Consider the following 22,402-nt stretch of genomic DNA (forward strand, 5'->3'; position numbering starts at 1 on the left):
TTGTTTGAAGCTTTTCGTGAGGTCAAGGAAAACTTTAGTCCTTTTTAGTCAGTTTCCAAAAGATGCTTCTGGATATTATGCCAAATAAAAGCTTTGTAGTTGTTTATAAAATGCTAACTTCTGGTTCTGAACCTTTTCTGTAGAGAAAATAGCACCCCGAAAATCGCCAAGTATTTCTCAAGAAAAATATTTTTTTTTCTTTATGTAAATCTTTTTGTCATTTTTGTCATCTTGCCCTTAAGTTCGTATTAACTTGGAGAAATTATCTAAGTTTTCAGTAAATCTATCCAGTCTAACCCGAGTTCTTGCAGTATTAGTGATTTTGACGGCATTTTTCGAAAAAAATCTTTAAGGAACGTTTTACCCCAAATTGCGTATCTTCTGGTAAAGTAGGTAGTTCTGGTAAGGTACAGTGAAATTTCAAATTTTTTGTAAAATCTTTTAAGTCTAGCAGGAACTATAGTGATACTAGTGATTTTGACGGTTTTTTGAATAAAACCTTCTAGGGCCGTTTTACCCCATTTGGCACACTTGGCTTATACATGACATTAAAGCTCTTGAGTTGCTCTACAAAACGCCATATTCAGAAATTTTTTCTAGCGATGTTGAAAAGAGTAGGATGACCCTGAAAATTGACAATTTTTAAAAGAAAAATGCGTTTTTTTCGTCATGTTACCTCTTTACCCTATATTGTTTCCATGCGTTTTGAAGTACTCTTAGTGTAGAATAATATCACAAATTTTTAGAAAAATCCATCAAGTCTAGCAGGAGTTATTGCACTTTTTAGTATTTGGACGTTTTTGGACATACCATTTTCAAGAGCCGTTTCACCCCACTTAACCTCAACGAAAAAAATTGAAATTTTGCAAAACTTCCTACCTTGAATAGAGTAACAAACGCTGAAAATTTAAGCCCAATCGGAGAACATCAAAACAACGTCCCTCAGAAAGGCGGTTGCGGCTCTCGCGAACTGGCTCTTAACACAATATCGCACGCTAGCCTGGGGGCTAATACGGTCTCGATCAACTAGATTAGTTGAGAGAATTCGTTTTCGATATTGTTTTCGGCACATTTTGCATGTTGTAGCATAAGTACAACAATACACCGTGACCCAGTGCTGAGACGAGAAAGTTTCCAGCTCGAAAAAAGTTCCTCGACCTGATCCGAAATCGAACCCGATATCACAACCGTGTGGGAGAGCTAGCCGACCGACATCGCTGACCACAGAACCACGGGGACCACCAAGAATACTTAGTCCTTGTTGAATCAATGAAAGCAGACAATAAAAATGCTTCAAGGCCCAAACACAATAGATACGTTGCAGCCCTTTTGCGGCAACTTGACAGTTAGCCCAAACATTTTCTGTCAAATCAACGCAAACGTATCCATTGTGCTTGGGCCTTCACTCTCCGCCATGCGTGTTGCATCCTGCCGCTGCGACTGGCGGATATCGAAACTCTGTTCTGAGTTTGAAATACTGTTATGAAGTCGAACTGCAACATATTTGCATCCACGACATGCAAATTACATCTTCAAATATACCTTAATCAATAATCAAAATACCCGAACACTCACTAAACTTTAATATTTGTCGACCTTCCAGAGTAGGGTTCCCCCGTGAAACGTTTCAATATTTTAAATGAAGTTGAACGAATTTGTGTAAAACGAAGTCAACACCATTCACAATGAGTCACTTGAGTCACTTTAGAAGCGGCCAATACCATTTTCGACCATAAGAAAATAATAAAAATGGTCCTTGTCGAGACCACCACATGCATAATTGAAGAGCTTGATGAATAACACTGGTCAACACAAGTTTTGCCCTACAGCTCAAGCTGTAACAAATAAAAAAATGAAGCTTTTCAACATTTCATGTGAATTTTGGTGCCCCTAGCCGCCTCGGAAGTGCGATTGAAGACTGCAGAGTGACTGCTCGCCGAATTCATAGTTTCTCTGTTTGCTTACGGGAAAACTTCATTGATTTTTATAAAAACTTAACGCATAATTGCCACTGCTCGTTAACCCCAAAAACGATGGTAGCATTTATTTAGCCCTTGCATTATAAGCTTGTTTCATTGTAATTATGAAAATTGTCATAGCAATTGAAATGTAACAGTAAAACTCTATTTATTTTGCATGGAAAAGATCTATGTGAAAAGATCTATGTGAAGAGTGATACTTTGAAAAAAAAAATTAGAAATAAATTTGATTTTTGTGTCTAATACAACAAATATTTTACCATAAAAACTGTTTAATCTAACACAGTAGGTTCTAAATAGATGCTTTCTGGAGAAAAATGTAACAATTGGTTGGTTTTTTAACAAATTAAAACAGAATTTGCTGTAGACGTTCTAAAGTCGCGGTTCGTCTGCTTAAAAATGATCCTCAAATTGATATTGCACGCTTCTCGAAGTCCCAGAAAAAACTAGAGTGTTGTAAGACAACCCTAAAAGTCCAATCGTGAATGTACTAAAAAAAGCAAAGCCTTGGTGCTACATTTCGTACGGAATTCGTCCTTCTGTTTTACTATACACAGACTTCGCAGCCGACTGTTAAGTGTACAGAATAATTGCGAAGCTAGCGCTACGATCCTACTGACACTAACAGTCTCTCCCGAGCCGGGATTCCAACATACGACAACTGGCTTGTTAGGCTAGCATCGTACCTCGAGACCAGCTGGGAGATGTGAATGTACTATTTGGCCTATATAAGAGCCTGTCTCTGCCTAAGCTTCAACAGTGGCAGTGGATAGCAGCAGCAGCAGCAGTGGCAGCGGGTATCAGCAGCGATAGTGGCAGAGCCAGCTGGTACAGAGGCATTTCCTCTAGTAAAAAACTGCCTTCGTGCGGTAGCGGACAGCATAGGTACTTATGCCGCACTTCCTCCAATAAAAAGTTGCCTTATTTTGACAACATACAAATGCTCTGGGACGCTGGCAATCAATATATGTGGGCCATCAACTTTCCAATTGAAAACAGCTCTTCACTGTGTTCAGAAGAATGCTTTAGAAGCCATCCGTGTGCCTCAACCCCCACTGTCAGAGTTGCACAGAGATGCGATAAACATTACATCGAATATTAAATTGAATAACGTTTGTCGTTAGATTTAATATTTTCTCGTTTTGCGCTGTAATGAAAAGTAAAATGTTATTTCAATCTGCATGCACTGTGACTGTTGAAATTTGTTTGCACTGCATAGTATTTGTTCCATTCCTGTTCAGTGATGTCATATTTCTATATGCAAATTGAAATTCGGTAGCACTGCAACTCCTCTTTTGCTCAAAACTTACAACACATTCAACGCAAAAATGGTAACAAACAACCTTATGTAGTTCTACGTCAACCTCGCGGTCGTGGCTTTGCACATAGCCCTTGTGATTTTTTTTTCGGTTGAGTTGATTTACTTAAAGCTTTTTGAGTGATGGTCGGCATTTCTTAATGGGGGCGGGGGGGGTGAAGCTCATCAAAACTTCCGGCCCTCTTCTTAGCATAGTGCTATGAAGAGCCAGGTGAACACCCACCGATTACCTGTCGATCTTCCCAATTCGGAAGACGTCTGCACATAATAATCTCAAATCATAATATTTCGCTCATCATATCACGAAAGATTGCTATAAAATGAGCGAAACGGAGATCAGGAAAGCATCGGGTACAGGGCCAAGTCTCCCCCGGCTGGCGCTAAAAGATGAGCGTGGGAGAGCTTGTCTGCCGTGAGATGACAAAGTGACATAAAGGTCATTTTTTCAAACATGGGTTATTCATGCCAATTTGTTCATTATTCGAAGACCTGTCTTTTGGTATCTTCCTTTTCGTTGTTGTATAAAATAAAAAAAAAATAAAAAAAAACATACTAAGTGACGTAGGCACTAGGCTGTCCCAAAAAAAAATCGATGTTCAAAAAGTCAAGGCGCTCAGCCCTGAATTGAAAGATAATGTTATTTATAGCATTTTTGTAGAACATTTCCACTTTCTAAAAAATTGTTTTCAGGTTGCCCAAACGTGATTTATGAAAAAATGACTTTTTCAAGCTACAAAACCACTCTTCTGCACTCTTTTATAATCTGTTCGATTCCAAAATTTTTCCATATATTTTTTTTTTTATTTTTGTGGGGTTGTTTTTGAATATTTTGCATGGTTTGGTTCAGCATCGCATTCAATTATTTGACTCACAGAGCCCACTGAACATAACAAAAAAGTGAATTTTCCTTATAATTTTTAGATAAAACCCTTCAAAACACATATAAAAAATTTTTTTGATCAAGAACTGAAATTATTACTGCAAAGCGGAACTCAAGATGAAAATTTACATGAGCAAAGATCCTTGATATCTTATCGGGGGGCTGAGATATCGACGTTTTTACATGTGATGGAAAACTATGCATTTTGTCAAAAGCACTATATCTCCATTGCACAGTGTTTTATTTTGCCGTTTGTGCGTATAATTTCCTAAATAGTGATTAGGATGTTGATTTGAGCCATAAGGTATGTTCGAAGAAGTTTCAGGAAATTCAAAAATACATCTTTTAATGTAGGAAGATTGGTGATCAATCCACCAATGGGGGGATAAAAAATTTATTTTTGAATCACAATGAGATAGACGGAAAGTGTCTTCGACAAAGTTTTAGGTTATTTTAAAACAAGAAACTTTACCGAAGACATCATGTTTCTATCTCTTATATATTACGAGCAACATTGAGTTTTCTATTAGAAGGCACTAATAATCACAATTTTCGTTCTAATTTTTTTCGCAGATTTTGCCGTATTTTTCAACCTTCTACTAAGTTATCAGTCATCCAAAAACACATTTGTTTTCTGAACATCGTTATTTTTTATCTCTCAAAATAAAACAGTTTATTAACATTTTTGTTGAAATGCGTAGTTTTCCATCACATATAAAATTGCCAATATCTCAGCCCCCCGATAAGATATCTAGTATCTTTTTTCATATAAATTTTCGTCGTAAATCCCGTTTTTCAAAGGAAGTTTCAGTTCTTGATCAAAAGTTTTATTATTTGTGTTTTGGAGGGTTTTATCTAAAAATCATTAGAAAAAATATTTTTTCTGTGATGTTTAATGGGCTCTGTGAGTATAAAAACTGAATGCAATGCAGAACTGAACCATGAAAAATATTCAAAAACAACCCCAAACAAATAAAAAAATATATGAAAAAATGTAGGAATTGAACAGATTTGAAAAAAATGTAAAAGAGTGGTAATGTCGCTTGAAAAAGTCATTTTTTCATAAATCACGTTTGGGCAACCTGAAAACAATTTTTTAGAAAGTGGAAATGTTCTACAAAAATGGTATAAATAACATTATCTTTCAATTTAGGGCTGAGCACCTTGACTTTTTCAACATCGATTTTTTTGGGACACCCTAGTAGGCACCCATTTCAATACAAAAGTGGTGAGAAATTCATTCGTTTTTGGGCCGTACTGAAAAACTGATCACTTGGATAATCGTCACAATGTCATATCACGGCAGGCACTCTCTCATCCGTGACCGGGTTGATTGGAATGAAGTTTTAACTCCCACTTGATTCAGGACGTATAGTTTACTTAACCCTCTCTTTACCATGATTGCTCTAGAGAAGCGAGGTTTTGGAGGCGGAGGGCCTTTGGGGGTATTTGCCGGTCCTGCTCGAGATGCGTGGGTGTGTTCTTGAATAATCAATTTATTGTTCAAGAATTTATTTATGCGTTTTGAGTAGGATTGGTGGATGTTTTGGGGGGCTTTTTGCGTCCGGACCTGTGGTGCTCTGGAGTGGCCGTGCTGGGGAGAGCTGTATGTACGGACAGACCGATCTTTGAAGTTAACTTGTATATTTGTTTAAAGTTATCATTACTATTTTTATTTTATTGATTTATTGTTATCATTTTTATTATTATCAATATTAATATTGCTATCTGTTCATTCATTTATTTTTATTTAACAGCCTCTTAATTTATCCCTGTGCGCATGTTAACTCCTTCATTTTACCAGCCACGACATATTTCACTAATATTTCCATTCCTTCTCTCACAATTCGCACCTTTCACGAGCATTTCCACGATCCCCACCAATACACGATAGAATAAAAAGAGAGATAGAGACCCAGGAATCGAGCATCGGGTTCGCAAACAGATAAGCCAATACCTATTTATTATTAATATTTCTTGGAAATCCATAATTATAATTATTATCATCGTAAGTATTATTGATCGATATTGTTGCAAAAAGTTTTTTTTTTCTTTAACATCTTTGAATGAAACAGGTTAGAAGGCTTTGAATGGGGTTAGTCCCTAGATATGCTGACTTAGCGGAAAGCACGGGCTATACACTTGACAATGACAATGACAATGGTCAGCATTTCATAATTATTAAGGACTGCAATATTTTAGTTCACTTGACCTTAGGTAAAAGAAGGTGGTTAGAACAGTAATATAGTAACTATTTTCACGAGCCGTTCATATGACCTTGCTTTTGTGGAAAAGCGAATAAGGAAACGATTCAAACACCGAAGCTTATCGAATACATTATGAACTACTAATTCCCAATTAAATCATTATGAGCGGTACAAAACAAACATATATTTAATATAATTTTACTTGAAGCATGGTTTACAGTTCCAAGCGAAGTAAAAATTTTGACAAGTGAAAAAGCCTATAATTTCGCAAGCGAAATCTGTCATGAAAACCCGAAACTTGTGTTATCTTTAGGTATTTCACCAGCATGCAATTTACAGTTCAAGCGGAGCGAAATTCGCGAGTTTGCACTTCAAGCGGAGTGGAAATTGGTCGAAACTGACAGATTATAAACGCACTGAAACGCCAAGTTTTCACTAGCTGCTTTATTTTCACGAGTGTGTGCATGCGTGAAAAAAGTGAACCCAACTGAAATAGATACGACGATCCACATCGTTCGATTTCGCTAGATCGAAATTGTTTATAGCTCCAAGCGAAGTGAAATTTTTGCAGGTTGTATTTTCCACGCGCGTAAAAAAATTAACATCTTGTATGACATTTTTACTTCGCTTGGAACTCTAAACTTATGATTAATAAATAATAATGAATTTCGCAGAAGCATCATTACATTGTTTGTACAGGTTGTAAGGGGCCTCCACATTCCACGTGGACAGATTTTTAACGACCCCGTGTCCACCCCGTGGACAACTGTCCATATAAATTCTAAAAATTTTGTATGGACCAAGGACATTACACAGATCCCCCCCCCCCCCTCTTAAGCTGGCACGTGGAATGTGGATGGCCCCTTACAACCTGTACAATCAATGTAAGAAACCTGTTCTTAGCCCGCAAGGCATTTAACATATAATTTAATAATTGTTGATTAATTATATCAAACATTATTGCTGCTATTTTTCAAATAACATTTTCAACTTGTAAATTTTTATTAGGATTTATATAGAAACAATCTTAATCTGGAAACAGCGCTAGATTGAGTTATAAACAATAAAGTAGGTTATTTTATTCATCCGTTTTTTTTTTTTTTTTTTTTTGTTGCATGAACCACCAATAAGCGTGTTAATAACAACAAACTTGGCTTTCTTTTTCTGAACAGGCTGATTAATGATCGCCGGCACGTTGAAAAAGTGATTTATTAAAGAATAATTTCGAATCACGCAAACCTTTGATTGCCTTTTTCAAACCACGGTTGATTTTTGTCATATAGAAATATCCCCAATTTCGTGAAAATTTTTTAAACCGTTGCACTTTCCGACATTTGCGAAAGCCATACTCCAAAGGGTCATTTGAACCTGGTAATGCTGAGTTCATACATAAGGACGCGGCATTCCCACAGTTCAAGTGTATGTGCTAAACTCCGTGAAAGAAGGATTACCAGCGAAAGAAAAACCAGCAGTCATGCAGTAACTTGAGTCACACAAATCACGCCCAGGTGGACTTATGTAGCCGTCCGAAGCGAAACATTAGCTCTTGTCCGGTGCCATACCCTCCTCGCGAGTTCTTCCCCTCATGTTCCGTAGTGTTGGTATGTAATTTTGCGCTAGTGTTTGTAGTTCAGTGTTTGGATTTTTTCCTCGAAGCTTCTCTATGTACGCGGCTGGGGTTCAGTTCACTCAACTTTAAACTCATTTTTTCTGATTCATTCACATGGCGGTTATCTTGAAATCACTCACTTAAAGCATCACTGGAACCAGAAGTTTATAAACACTGGGTTTCGAAAAAGAAAACAATTACTTGCATGCTTACTCAGCACGTTAAATAGTTCGAAGTCCTATTAGATAAATTTTGCAATAAATTTCACCAGACACGGTAATAAATCCTTTGAAAAAACTACACTTTTAGATTTCAACGACTGGATAAAATTCCACGAGAAACACACTCGCGATCCTAGGTACTGAAACCCTACTTGAGAGCTTCTAGGAAACAGAGCGGATATGCAAACATCGGTGAAGGAACACCTACTCCGAATCAACTTGTCCAGCAAACGGGCTCTGCCAGACTGACCGTGGTTCCTGCGACGACCGGTTTCAATACGTTCGGGGGCCAGTTAACGCGCGCGGTCTTCATTGCGCTTCAGCTCCCGCTGTGGTGACCAACGCGTGTGCAAGCTTCAAACACCAGGCAGCACCCTACCAACGCTGCGCACTTTTGACCATGCGTCACCATCGGAGGAAACCGACAGCTTGAGCGCTTGCTGCGATCCCTTGACCTCGCTCCACCCTGGTGAAACGACGAAAGGGGGGAACATAAAAATGTGAGCTTTTAATGCTTCCCGGCCAGCAGCGGCAATCGGAATTCTTCCTGTTTATATACAGAGAGAGAGAGAGCTGTCCATCGGCAGGCATTGACTGGTATCTCGAAATTACCTAGGCACGAGGCAACCTGCGGGCACGTGGTGCAAATAGTTCCATCGATGATGACCGCCAAACTAATTAATCGTGTAGCTGACTTGTAAAGGTGGGCTGCAGGGCTATAGATTTTTTTCGACACGAGCTAATGTCTCTCTCCCCAGACCTTCTGGAGTGTCATTTCGTGGTACTACCATTTGAGGATTTGGAGACTTATCAGAGGCAGACAGATGTTTAACTATGTGTTATGATATCTAATTGAAAACGTCTTTTTAACGTGGAATCACGTTTAAGAGATAGGTACAGAAATTGAATCAAAAAATAGGACCGTCACGAAATGTTATTCGCATTTACATGCTTAGAACTATATGATTTATCAACCGACTCGGAAAATTTTTAAGTATTTAAGTTCACTCTGGCATCTGAGTAGTTTTTACCCTGTTGTGAACTGGCTTCACATAATCTTACGTCTACCATTTTTTACTTCAATGGCCTGCAAATCAAGCTGAAAAATCCGGTTTTGGTTGTCAAACTTAATCTTCCAGCAACTTTCCTGTCTGATTGTCTGTGCTCGAAGCATGTCATCCTTCAATCTAATTCGCTGTAACTAATTATGTTCATACGGTAGTTTTAAGTATAAAGCTCACTAGAACAAAACAAAACAGTCCTACTATTGCTGATGGTTGCTCATTAGTCCTAACGGGAGGCAGCCAGGCGAAGTTTCTCTTCGCTGGCATGGAATGTTGACCTTCGCGCACAGTTGTAGAAATTCGTGTTGACCAAATTTACATCGACAAGTCGTAAAAACTACCGGAGGACAGGAGGAGGAGGGTGGATAAATTAAACAACACCGCAGGCGAAACCAGAACAAACTTCCGCCGGAGCACCCAGTTGTGTTGATTTATTAGAGCTGATTTGTTCCGTTTCTTATCTCGCTCGGGCTAACATTGATTAGAGTTGGTGTCGATTTTTTTTTTTGTGGTAACACTTTCCAATGATTTGTTAGATCGCCGACCGCGGATTGAGGCGAATCACAAAAATGTTTTTGTTGATTTGTTTTCCAACCAGTCATGTTGCTCCGCGAATTTTCGCAAATCCATCTAAAAAACTATGTTTAAAGGGTTGGTCTCTCAGAAAATTATTTGTGTGGTACATGACATACACAAACAAATCAAATACTAACAATCGAACTATTTTCAGGTTAGGGCTGGCTTTTCTCTCGTTTTAATTATAATTATAATACCGAGCAGTTGTTAAATTGTGTTCTTAAACCTCAAAATAACTCAACTCATCATTCCATCACGGGGATGGCAAGCCTGCCAGCTACCATACATTTGATGTGTTGCCAACATTACATCGAATGGTCAGTTTATCCTTGTCTTATATTGATTCGTTCGAAAGAAAACAAACGCTGATAATCTGTGCAATTTTCAGCCTCATTGACACTAAATAATAAATGTACTTCAAATTCACAAGCACAACCACAAGAAAATTATCATAAAAGTTGTAAAGAGACAAACCGTTGTTTACCTTTCTCTGTTTACGCTCAAAACTTCTTCAGAAGGCAGCGAGTGTACAAGGGAAGGTCTTTTTTCACTATGGTAGAGGTCAACGACGTTAACCAAAACCTACGGCAATCGTGATAAATGCATAATATTTCTAGTAGCACAGCCTACGTTATATTTCCATCCTATTTCGGAAACAGCAGCGAGTATAATTGTTTCCAAGGTAGGCATTACTGCAGTGGAGAAGAAAATGCTCGAAATACCAACTCATTTAACCTTCATTTGGAGAGTGCTCCCGTAAGAAAAGGTGCACAAATTGTGACGCTCTATTTCTTTATATAGAATTCGTCTTAAACAGTTTTGTTCAATTAGGTAAAGGTACTACAAACTCTCCCCTCACAAATCGAGAGAACTTCTTTTTCATTTACTTGTATGTGGTCCTTGAACAGCAGCAACCGTTATTAAAAATCGTTACCTACCTTAACTTCGACGTGATTACCGGTGGCCGTTAGAAGTTGAATTTTAAGCAGAACTTCTTCAGTGCCGGGAGACTTTTTCACTAGTACCACAGACCGGTCCTCCCCTTGGAGAACTTTAACAGCACTACGGTTAGAAAAACGCCTCCTGGGCTTCCATCCGAGGGGCATCCATGGTGATTCGTCACCGCTGCTGATGCTGCTGTCGGATAGTACGGTGACAGCTTGTCGCGGTATGAAATTGTCTCGTATTATGCTGATCATAGTACTCTAGCGAATGGTCCGATCACCAGAGAAAGGTGTTAAGCATTTTGTGAGCTGTGCGCTGAAAACAAAACATTTTTATTAGTTAGTGCTTCAAATCTTTGGACCTCAGAAACAGTACAACAGCTTTAAATTATTTTGAATAATGTCTCTGACTACTATGAGTGTGAATATTTGCATTAAAAAATAATTTGCATTAAAAATCACAAAAGTGACCGATTCAGATATTTCCAAGTTAATGATAACTAAATGCATAACTGAATATAATTTTGTATAAATAATCAATAACGAATAATTTTCACTTATAACCTTACTTTTAATGAGATATTTTGAAAGTTACTCAAATATCTTATTAAAGGCATAGCGATATATAATATCAAATTTTTTTAATATCTTTCGAATAACACGATAAGTTCTCATAGCTAAATATGTTATTGATGAGTTATGATTTTGTTATGCTCTCCTACCCGGGTCTCCCGCATTAACAATGCTTTAGTAATATCCCGTTTAAAGTCTGTTAAAAAAATAACATATTTTAGACATTTGGCATTTGCCTGCCGTAGAGATGTAGCTAGGCGCAATGATTTAGTTAAATGAGCGACTGTAAATCAATTTCAATCTCCTCTGGTTTGTAAATACGCGCAACAAAAAGACGCTTGTTCATTCAATAACATATTATTACTACAAGGGCTGAGAAGTCTTTGATCTTTTAACGAAAAAAAAAGCGATAAACTGTTTTATTCTTCGACATAGCCCCATCCAGAAGTAGTAGTAGTCCTCTACCATTTTGATACCAGCGCGTTAAGTCTCTTAAAATAGTCGTTTGTTTCCAATTATACCTCTTCAAACACTTGCCAACGAACCATATTTTCACCCGGAAAAACTGGAAATAGTCACTCGGGGCTAAATCTAACGAATATTTTAAACCAAACTGCAACATTTTAAACCACTCTATATGATGTTGAATTTTACGCGATTATTTGCTGAGATTGTACTTTATCAGCTCTGTTCTCAAGGACAAGGACGTGTATTTTTCAGGATTTTTTTTTGAAGAGGCACGTCTGTTTGTCTGTGCAAGGGACACATTTCCAATCGGGCAAACAGAAACGAGTCGCAATACGGGGGTGAGGAACCAGTTTGCAGTGCAATTTTTTCATTGTTTTGGTCTTATCGCGAGCAAAATGATCTGGAGCGTTGTCTTGGTGTAAGAGCACTATTTTTCTTCAACATATACATACGTTTCACCTTGATTTCAACGTCCAATCGATTCAACAATGTACAATAATATTGTTTATTGATTGATTGAAACAACTTTGTACGACGTTGATTTTTACGCGATAATTTTCCAAGGCTGTGCTGTAGCAGCTCCGGTGTTTGCGTATGAGCAATGCTTTCATCGGCAAAGTTGCAGTAGTACCGTAAACTGGGGTGACTTTGATCACCGGGGTGACTTTGATCACTGTACCTCTTTTTTGAAAATGTGGTAAAAAAGCGCTCGTAGTGCTTGGGACTTGTCGTAATCTTCACTGAATGCGTGGATATATGTTCGCATTGCTACTACTCATGCATTTCCTGCTATTTCAAGAGTGTTTTTTTTTGCTAAAATATTAATTGAAAATAAAGTGTATTTTTGGCGATTTTTGTTGCATACAAACAATCGGTTCAAGCAGATTCAAAACAACAAGTTACAATACGTAAAGTTTTTTTAATTTGTTCCGAGATTACTTCTTAAGATGAACAAATATTATAACAATACATTTTATAGTTATTTTTGCAAGTTTTTCCTCAAAGGCAATGTTGAGTCCCAATATTCTTCACAGCGTATTATATATTTCTTCTTAACAAAAACCCAAGACGTGAAGTAACATGCAAATTTGGCCAATTTCATAAGTCATATTCCTCGTGGACTAGTTTTTGATGATTTTAGACCACCTTCTCTCTCACTGGATAACAATTCATATATATTCTTAAAATTTTGTATGAATCTTGTACATTCGCCATTATAAACTGTTCACGTAGAATGTGAATAGCCCCCAAATTGCTTTCCATATTTATAAACTCGTTTAAGCCATTTAAGGCTGTTCAATTTAGTGAAAGTAGCAAAGTGTTACACCAAATTCATTCAAATAATGAAGTGATCAAAGTCACCCCGGAATGATGATTGGTGTAAAATTTTTAGAGCATATTTAAAAACATCGAAAATGTTGTTGAACTTTTGAAGTAGTGACTGAATCTTTTTCAATGCATGCCAGTACTTATTTTAAAAATATCGAATAATATTGTTTTCAGTATATTCTGAAAATATTTGAGATACAATCAAAAAAGTGATCAAAGTCACCCCAGTTTACGGTACTTAAGGACTTCGAGTTTGCCATACAAACTTGTTCAAAATTATGTTTTAAATGAGCTACCGGCTTAGGAAAAACTGGGCACAAGAGATAATTTACAACCTAGTTTTCCGGTTATTTACCATTATTTCGTACGTTTTTTTTTTCGGATGTAGAGGTGTACGCTTTGGCAACCTTTTCGTTATTAATCGTGAGGATTCAACGCCGAAATCGTCACAATTAATAACGAAGAGGTTGCTAAAGCCAACAGTCGTTCTGATCTGGACCTAATGGTATTCTCGCTGTACTCCTGAAAAACCGGAAGTTTAGAATCGCCGCTAACCGCTATTTTTTATCTTTCCTAGTTGAAGTGTAACTCCGTCAAGTTGGAGCAATCATTGGTTTTCTTTTCTTTTTCTCCTTTTTGAATCTGTTGATTCAACAGTCTCTCTGAGACCGCGCACTCATATTCTAATCTTTTTTCAATAGTATATTTCACTTGAACATAGCTGAATTCTGATCTACAGCTTCTGAATGCCCTGCGCGGATAATACAGAAATTAACTATGTTTTAGTAATATTTACCCTTGAAAAACATTTTTTTTAATAAGTGCATAGAAAAATTGCTACTCGAAATTACCTGCATGCACGACAGTATATGCGTACCTTTTTGTCCAGCTCCGTGAACAATAAAACTACTCTCTTGTCTAGAATCTCTCCGAGAAAAGCACTTAAATACCGTGATAGCGGGTAATTCTGCGCGGCACATTTCTCGCGCAAAACTGTTCATCAACAATAAATTCCACTATCACATAGCTAATTTGTGTTCTATAGCTTTTCAATCGCATGCTTGTACCTATGCTTTAGCGGAGAGAAAATCTCTCGAAAAACAATTATTAACGATGAGTACATAAAATGTGATGCGGGAAATTACACCCGGACATGATAGTATATGTTCTGCGTCCTGCTCCGTGAACAATAGACCATCGCACGGTAGTGGCACTCATCTGAGTTTGAGAACAGTGCGTCTTGAACTGTCCTACAAATCAGACGTGTTTTCGGTTGCTTGTGGACTGGTCTTTGACTGACTGCCTATAGCTTCGTAGTTTGTGTTTTGTCAGTGTGTCTTTTAAAGACTACCTGAAAATTATTTTCCATCATTCTTTCTCAAGACTACCTACTAGTGAATTTAACATTTGTTTTAACTTTTTTCGTATCACCTGAAATGGCTGGACGAAAAAAGAAACCACGCATCGCTGCGGGGAGGAAAAGAGAGGCATCTCTTTCTGACACCTCGAGTGTCTGCAGTGACAATCCTTTTGATATTTTGCCTGAGCGAGAAGCTGGTGAAATGTTAGTTATTAATAATGAAACTATACAAAATGTAAAATCTTAAAAAGGAGAAAGTTCCACCTGTTGTGGTAACTATTTCTTCTGAATTTAATATATTCAAAAAGGAACTTTCAACGTTTGTTTCTGACGTTAAAGTTACCTATCAAATTGGCCGTAGAGGTGAATGCCGCTTATGAGCCGACTCAGTAAAGGGTCGTGATCGTCTTGTTCAGTATTCAACTGACAAGATGTACAAATTTTTTACATATGACACCAGGAACGCCAAGCCGTTCAAGGTTGTCTTGAAAGGTCTCACCAACGATCAAACCGTTGATAAGATCAAACTTACTTTAACAGAATTACTTGGCATAGCCCCTACCCAAGTAATTCTAATGAAACAAAAATCACGAGGCGAAATTTTTATCAATGCCCAGTCCGTTTAGCAATTGTTAAGGCAAGGCAAGGTAAACAAAATTCAATTTCTCAATTAAAACCAACTTCAAAACAAAATTCTCCAAGCGTACCAGTGACGCATAGTTTACCTACTCCTTTGCATACCCGTTTAACTTATGCATAGGTTACAGGTAGTTCGAACATTCTACCGCCTAATGTTGGTAGTTCGAAAATGACCGTTAATATGGGTAAGCAAAACACGCTAGAAAATAATTGTACACGTATTACTCCAGCTAATATTGCTGCCGAAAATATTTTTTCTAATGTCAACTGCCTGGGGCCTATTACGGCAGGTAAACTTTCTTTTCTGCAACAGGCAATGTTCGATCTCATGAACGCCATGTTGCAGGCAAAATCAATGTTTGAAGCCATTCAAATAGGCACAAATTTTACTATTAAAATTGTTTCTAATTTAAAATTTAGCAATGATTTTAAATAAACCGATCAAAATTTTAAATTGGATTGCTCGCTCATTGAAGGCCAATGAGAATGAGCTTTTTAATTTTTTAACAGTAAATAATGTGCATATTGCAATTATTACTGAAACATTTTTGAAACCTAACATGAAATTGAAATATGATCCCAATTACTTGGTTCATAGATATGATAGGATTCAGGGTTCCGGCGGTGGAGTTGCAATTGTTATTCATCGCCGAATCAAACATCGTGCTCTTCCCCATCTTGAGACGAAAGCTATCGAAACTTTGGGAATTGAAGTTCAAACTGAACTTGGGATTTTATTTATTGCCGCAGCATATTTACTATTTCAATGCACACGCGAGCACAAAAATTATTTTAAAGGTGATTTACAAAAACTCACCAGAAATCGTTCGAAATTTTTTATAATGGGCGATTTTAACGCTAAACATCGATCATGGAATAATTCTCAAAGTAATTCCAACGGCAAAATTTTGTTCAATGATTGTTCTTCAGGATACTATTCTATTTTGTCTCCGAATAGTCCTACATGCTTTTCTTCTGTAAGAAACCCTTCAACAATTGATTTGGTGCTAACAGATCAAAGTCATGTATGTAGTGATTTGATCACACATGCTGACTTTGATTCTGACCATCTTGCAATAACTTTTTCTTTATCACATGAATCAGTTTTAAACCCTATGAGCTCTGTTTTTAATTATAACAAGGCTAATTGGGAAAGATACGAAACTCATATTGAGAGAAATTTTAATAATGAGCTTGATTTGCAAAACGAAGTAAATATTGATTCCGCTTTGGAAGCAATAAAATGTGCAATTGTTGATGCCAGGAATTATTCTGTTCCAAAGGCTCAAGTGAAATTTGATTCACCAATAATTGACGAAAATCTTCAACTTCTAATTCGTTTAAAAATGTTCGCAGACGTCAATGTTCTCGTTCTCGTGACTCTGTTTTTAAAACTATTTATAAAGATTTACAGAAAGAGATTAAACATAGATTTACTCTTCTGAGAAATCAAAATTTTGAGACTAAAGTTGAAAAATTGAAACCATATTCAAAACCCTTTTGGAAGCTGTCGAAGATTCTTAAGAAACCTTCAAAGCCTATTCCAGTTTTAAAAGATTGTGAACTTGTATCCAATGAACAAAAGGCTCAAAGACTTGCTCAGCAGTTTGAGAGTGTTCATAACTCAAATTTGAATTTTGTGAGTCCAATTGAAAATGAAGTCACACGTCAAATTGATTTAATTTCTTCCCAGAATTTTTTATTTGCAGAAATAATTGAAACTAACTTGAATGAGATTAAATCAATTATTAAATATTTCAAAAATATGAAAGCACCTGGTGACGATGGAATCTTCAATATACTAATCAAACATCTCCCTGAGAGCACAATGGAATTTTTAGTGAAAATTTTCAATTGTTGCTTCAAAATTGCATATTTTCCCAAATTATGGAAAAATGCAAAAATTACTCCAATTTTAAAGCCGGTTAAGAATCCAGCTGAAGTTTCAAGTTACCGACCAATCAGTTTGCTTTCTTCAATAAGTAAACTGTTTGAGAGAATTATTCTTAACCGAATGATGTCACACATCAACGAAAATTCAATTTTTCCAGATGAACAGTTTGGATTTCGCCATGGGCATTCCACAACTCATCAATTACTCAGAGTTACTAATATGATACGAGCTAACAAATCTGAAGGTTATTCCACTGGAGCTGCTCTTTTAGACATAGATAAAGCATTCGACAGTGTTTGGCATAAAGGTTTGATTGCGAAATTGCAAACTTTTAATTTTCCAATTTTCCTAATCAAAATTTTAAAAAAATATCTTACTTATCGAACTCTGCAGGTTGTCTATCAGAATTCAAAATCTGATAGATTTCCTGTCAGAGCAGGTGTGCCTCAAGGTTCAGTCTTGGGTCCAGTCCTGTACAGTATATTCACTTCAGATCTTCCTGATTTGCCTCCAGGATGCACAAAGTCATTGTTCTGCGATGACACAAGCATTTCCGTAAAAGGAAAAAGTCTTCGTGTCATATGCAGTCGATTGCAGAAAAGTTTAGATATTTTTTCTTCCTACTTGCAAAAGTGGAAAATCTCTCCCAATGCTTCTAAAACTCAAATGATATTTTTTTCTCATAAGCCTAGGGCTTCTTTCCTCAAGCCAAACAGTAATCACGTTGTCAAGATAAATGGGGTTATTTTAAGTTGGTCTGACAAGGTTAAGTACTTGGGACTAATTTACGATAAAAAACTTATTTTCAAAGAGCGCATTGAGAGTATACAAGCCAAGTGCATCAAATACTCGAGATGTTTATATCTTCTCATTAACAGGAATTCTAAACTTTGTTAAAAGAACAAACTTTTGATTTACGAACAAATTTTTAGACCAGCAATGCTTTATGCTGTACCGATCTGGTCAAGTTGCTGTTCAACAAGGAAGAAAACGCTCCAAAGGATTCAGAATAAAATTCTGAAAATGATTTTGAAGCGTCCCCCTTGGTTTGGTACACTCGAATTACATAGACTTACTGGTGTTGAACCATTAGAATCATCATGTCAAATAAAATTATTAACAATTTTTGACAAAAATCGTTGCAATCCTCAATTGCTACGATAAGCTCTCTTTATAGCCAATAAGTTAGCATTTAAGTTAGTTGTAAGTTTACTTTCCTTTCTTGACAAGTAGTTTTAAATCCCTACGAATGATAAGTCCTAATTGCGAAAGCAAACAAATCCTAACAATTAAAATTACAAATTACTAACAGTGTTGAGAAGTCACCATTTGTGATTGGACACACATACTCATTATTTACTAATATTTATCATTAATACTTAAGCTACTAACAAATCCCCCTATTAAAAAAAAATCTGAGTTCGAGAGATACTTTGTTTACCTTCGGACGATGCAGTTTAGTTCTCCATTACAACAGATCATTTCAATTATGATATGTTCCGGATTTTGTCCGGCCAACGATATTACCGTGGGTGTTTCCTCCGTAAACAATTGCCAATTGCCAAACAGCTGAATATGCGCGATCAATTGCACATGTTGTTTGCTAGATCACTTTAATACCGATCTCGATTCGAGTATAACGGTTTGGCTGAAAAATTTATAAGGTTGATGTCTAGATGGCGCATCTCGCGAAAATCTACTTCAATATCACAAAGCGCCATCCACCATACGTGTCAAACATTGACAGCAATCGGTCGATTGTTTCGTTGGTTGAAGCATTGAGAGTAAAGCAACTTTTGTTATTGTGAAAAAAAGGGAAAGCATAGCTTGACAAACATTATCTGGACTCTGCTCCAGTTATTGCAACTGTGGAATATTGGTTTTATTAATTTTGAACTGGTCGTGTGAGCACAATTGATGCTGAGCGCAGTGGATGTCGAAAAGAGGCTGTTGATCCAGAAAACATAAAAAAGTCCACAAAATAATTTAAAACGACTGTTAAGTGAAGTTGAGCGAGAAAGCTAAGAGTCTGTAGATATCGAATGAGCGTGTTGGACATATCGTGCATGAATATTTGGGCATGCGAAAGCTGTGTGCAAAATGGGTGCCGCGCGAGCTCTCAATCGATCAAAAAACAACAACGTGTCGATGATGGCAGAATTGCACGAATTGCTTCGCATCCACCGTATTCTTCAGATCTGACCCCCAGCGAATATTTTCTGTTCCCAGACCTGAAGAGAACGGTCACTGACAAGAAATTTAAAACCGATGATGGAGTAATTATCGAAACTGAGGGCTATTTCAAGGAAAAACCGAAGGAGTATCATAATAATGGTGTCGAAAAACTGCAAGATCGTTATAATCGCTGTATCGCCCTCGAAGGCAACTATGTTGAATAATAAAATTGAATTTTGCAAAAAAAAATTACTGTGTTCATTAAGCAGACAATATGTGCAATAAGGAAAGCGAAAAATAAGCGAACTGGAAATATGATACAGATTTGGAAAAATATACCGCATCCCGACGGGATTTGAACCCGCAATCTATATGCGCAATTGACTAATTAAACTACACGGGACGGTGGTACTGTTCCACAATCTATATGCGTATCACATTCCACTGCCGACTTATTCTATTGCTTATCCCTAACTACACACACACTGTTGTGCAAGCGTTATTTATAGACTGAAAGGAATGTCTCATCACACACAGAAGAGTCAGCTGATGCTGTTAACTCTTATAGACCTGTGTGATCGAGACCAAAGCCAGTCTGCGTCGTGCTTGCTAGTGCGGCACAAGAACGGAAGGTGCTCCGTAGGGCTAAATTTTTCGAACTAAATTTCTATTTTTAACAACGGCTTTTACCCGTTAACATTCAAAATGTGATACGCATATAGATTGTGGAACAGTACCACCGTCCCCCATAGTTTAATTGGTCAAAACACCATGCCGGAGACAGGGAGATTGCGGGTTCGAATCCCTTCGGGATGCGGTATATTTTTCCAAATCTGTATCATATTTCCAGTTCGCTTATTTTTCGCTTTCCCTACTGCACACATTGTCTGCTTAATGAACTTGAATGTTAACGGGTAAAAGCCGTTGTTGAAAATAGAAATTTAGTTCGAAAAATTACTGTGTTACCTTATAAACTTGTCTGCCGAACTGCTAAAGTGCACACGCGATGAGGAATCTTTTTATTTTCTACGATTCGATGTACACGAACTTTCAACTGTGTGAAAGATTTGCGAGACATGGTCAAAATGAAAGATTTGCGAGGCATTGTACTAATGTTTGATAAGTTCCGGAATCTGTCCGGCCAACGATATCACCGTGGGTGAACGAATGGATAAGGTTTCTGGAACCTTAGAGGTTTTCTTTTGGTAATGCGAATAGTTTGATAGTTAGGAATAAATTTATGTATAATTGATCCCTCAAACTGGTTTGTTTACTTCTAATGTGTGAATTTCAAAGCTATCACTTCGACAGCAATAACGTAAAAATGAGTTTTTAACATATTATGAAATTTTTTGAAGCATTCATTCTAAATTGTACTTTCAGACAACCCCAAAGATTTTTCATTTGCAACGCCATCTCTATATCAGGCCAGAGATTTTTCAGCCCATGCGTGACTTCTCTTACGCTCTTCTTATGAATTTCAAGAATTTATTTCGTCAATCAATGTAGACTACAATTCTAATGTATACGTTAATCTTAAGCTATCGAGTTCTAGCACGTAATGCGCTTTTTAATGCGTTCCGGGACATGGTAACGTCTATAATCTCGCAGTGTTTGTTGTATGCGTTCATGATGCTGTTAATTGGTCCATGTTTGGCGTACAGTGACCGGTAATTATTGTTAGTAAAAATATTGCGCGTTCTTAAAGGACGAGAAGGAGCATAAAAGTTAAGAGTTTCCAGCAGATTTGGTGAATTAACACGTTGTGAGATCATATCGTTTACAAAGGTAATCATGGTTGTTTCTCGTCGTTTCTTCAGAGTTTCGATATTAATAAGCATGCAGCGAGATTCGTAAGAAGGGAGAGGATATGATGCCCAATCGAGTTTTCTTAATGCAAAAACCAGAAATTGTTTTTGAACTGATTCAATACGATTGATATGAACTTCTTGATATGGGGACCAAACTATACTGCAGTACTCTAATATTGATCGAACATAGCTCACAAAAAGAGTTTTTATTGTGTATGGGTCCTTGAAATGATAACTGAAACGTTTAATAAAACCAAGCATACTGTTGGCTTTGTTGATTATTGTGTTATAATGATTCACGAAAGTGAGTTTCGAATCGAGGATCACTCCTAAGTCTCTCATTTTGGTACATCTCTCTACAAGTTGTTGGCCTATGTAATAGTTCATAGTTTGCATTGAAAGTTTTCTTGTATATGATATGACATTACATTTCTTAATATTTATATCAAGTAAGCTTTTCAGACACCAAGTATAGAAGGTATTGATCTGCAACTGAAACAATTCGTGGTCAGACTGGTTTTTAATCTCCATATACAATTTCATATCGTCGGCATAGATTAAAATTTTGATCTGGTTAAGTAAAAGGGTTACATCATTAACGAACAAAATGAATAGTAAGGGTCCTAAATGTGATCCTTGCGGAACTCCAGATGTTACCTTCACTGGATCAGAGAGATGGCCTTTGAAACGGACAAATTGTGTTCTGTTCGTCAAATAAGATTCAATCCATTTCACGAGTTGGTTATCTAGTCCAATGCGTTTTAGTTTGAAAATCAGTAATGTTATATCGACTCTATCGAAAGCTTTACTATAATCGGTATATAATGTTTCAACGTAGTTACCTCTATCCATTGCAGCGAGTGTGAAATTAACGAATTCTAATAGATTAGTAGCTGTGGACCTTCCTTTGAAAAAACCATGTTGGTTGATTGTAATACTATTTTTCATCTGTTCGAAAATTCGTTTATTAACGATTGATTCAAATAGTTTCGGAATACAAGAGATGATTGCTATGCCGCGATAATTTTTTATATCAGAGCGTTTACCTGACTTAAAGATCCGGATGAGAAATGATTTTTTCCACATGGAAGGAAATTCACCTGTTTTGATTGAAAGATTGAAAAGCCAAAACAGTGGTTTTACAAAAGAAGAAGCAAATGTTTTAAGCATAGATGGTGGGATTCCATCTGGCCCAGCACCCTTAGATGCATCTAGGGATTCTAATGATGTTAATATTTCTTAAACAGTTATATTTTGAACTGATACGCTATTGGTACATTCAGGTAAATGCGTGAAGTAGTTAAAATCTCTATTTTCATCCGGGTTTTTGTAAACGGTCTGGAAAAATATCGCAA

At 36.9% G+C, this 22,402-nt stretch overlaps 1 protein-coding gene across 1 annotated transcript in view; it reads right to left on the minus strand.

Annotated features, from left to right (window-relative positions):
* The window catches only part of LOC129718628 (echinoderm microtubule-associated protein-like CG42247), a 150,000-nt gene extending 139,004 nt beyond the window's left edge, over positions 1 to 10,996 (minus strand). Inside the window, exon 1 of the mRNA XM_055669568.1 lies at positions 10,793 to 10,996. Within this exon, the coding sequence (XP_055525543.1) occupies positions 10,793 to 10,960 (168 nt within the window). The 5' untranslated portion in view covers positions 10,961 to 10,996. The remainder of the gene's footprint in view (positions 1 to 10,792) is intronic.
* Positions 10,997 to 22,402: the final 11,406 nt, after the last annotated feature.

The sequence above is a fragment of the Wyeomyia smithii genome, chromosome 1 (assembly GCF_029784165.1).
Source record: "Wyeomyia smithii strain HCP4-BCI-WySm-NY-G18 chromosome 1, ASM2978416v1, whole genome shotgun sequence".
NCBI lineage: Eukaryota > Metazoa > Arthropoda > Insecta > Diptera > Culicidae > Wyeomyia > Wyeomyia smithii.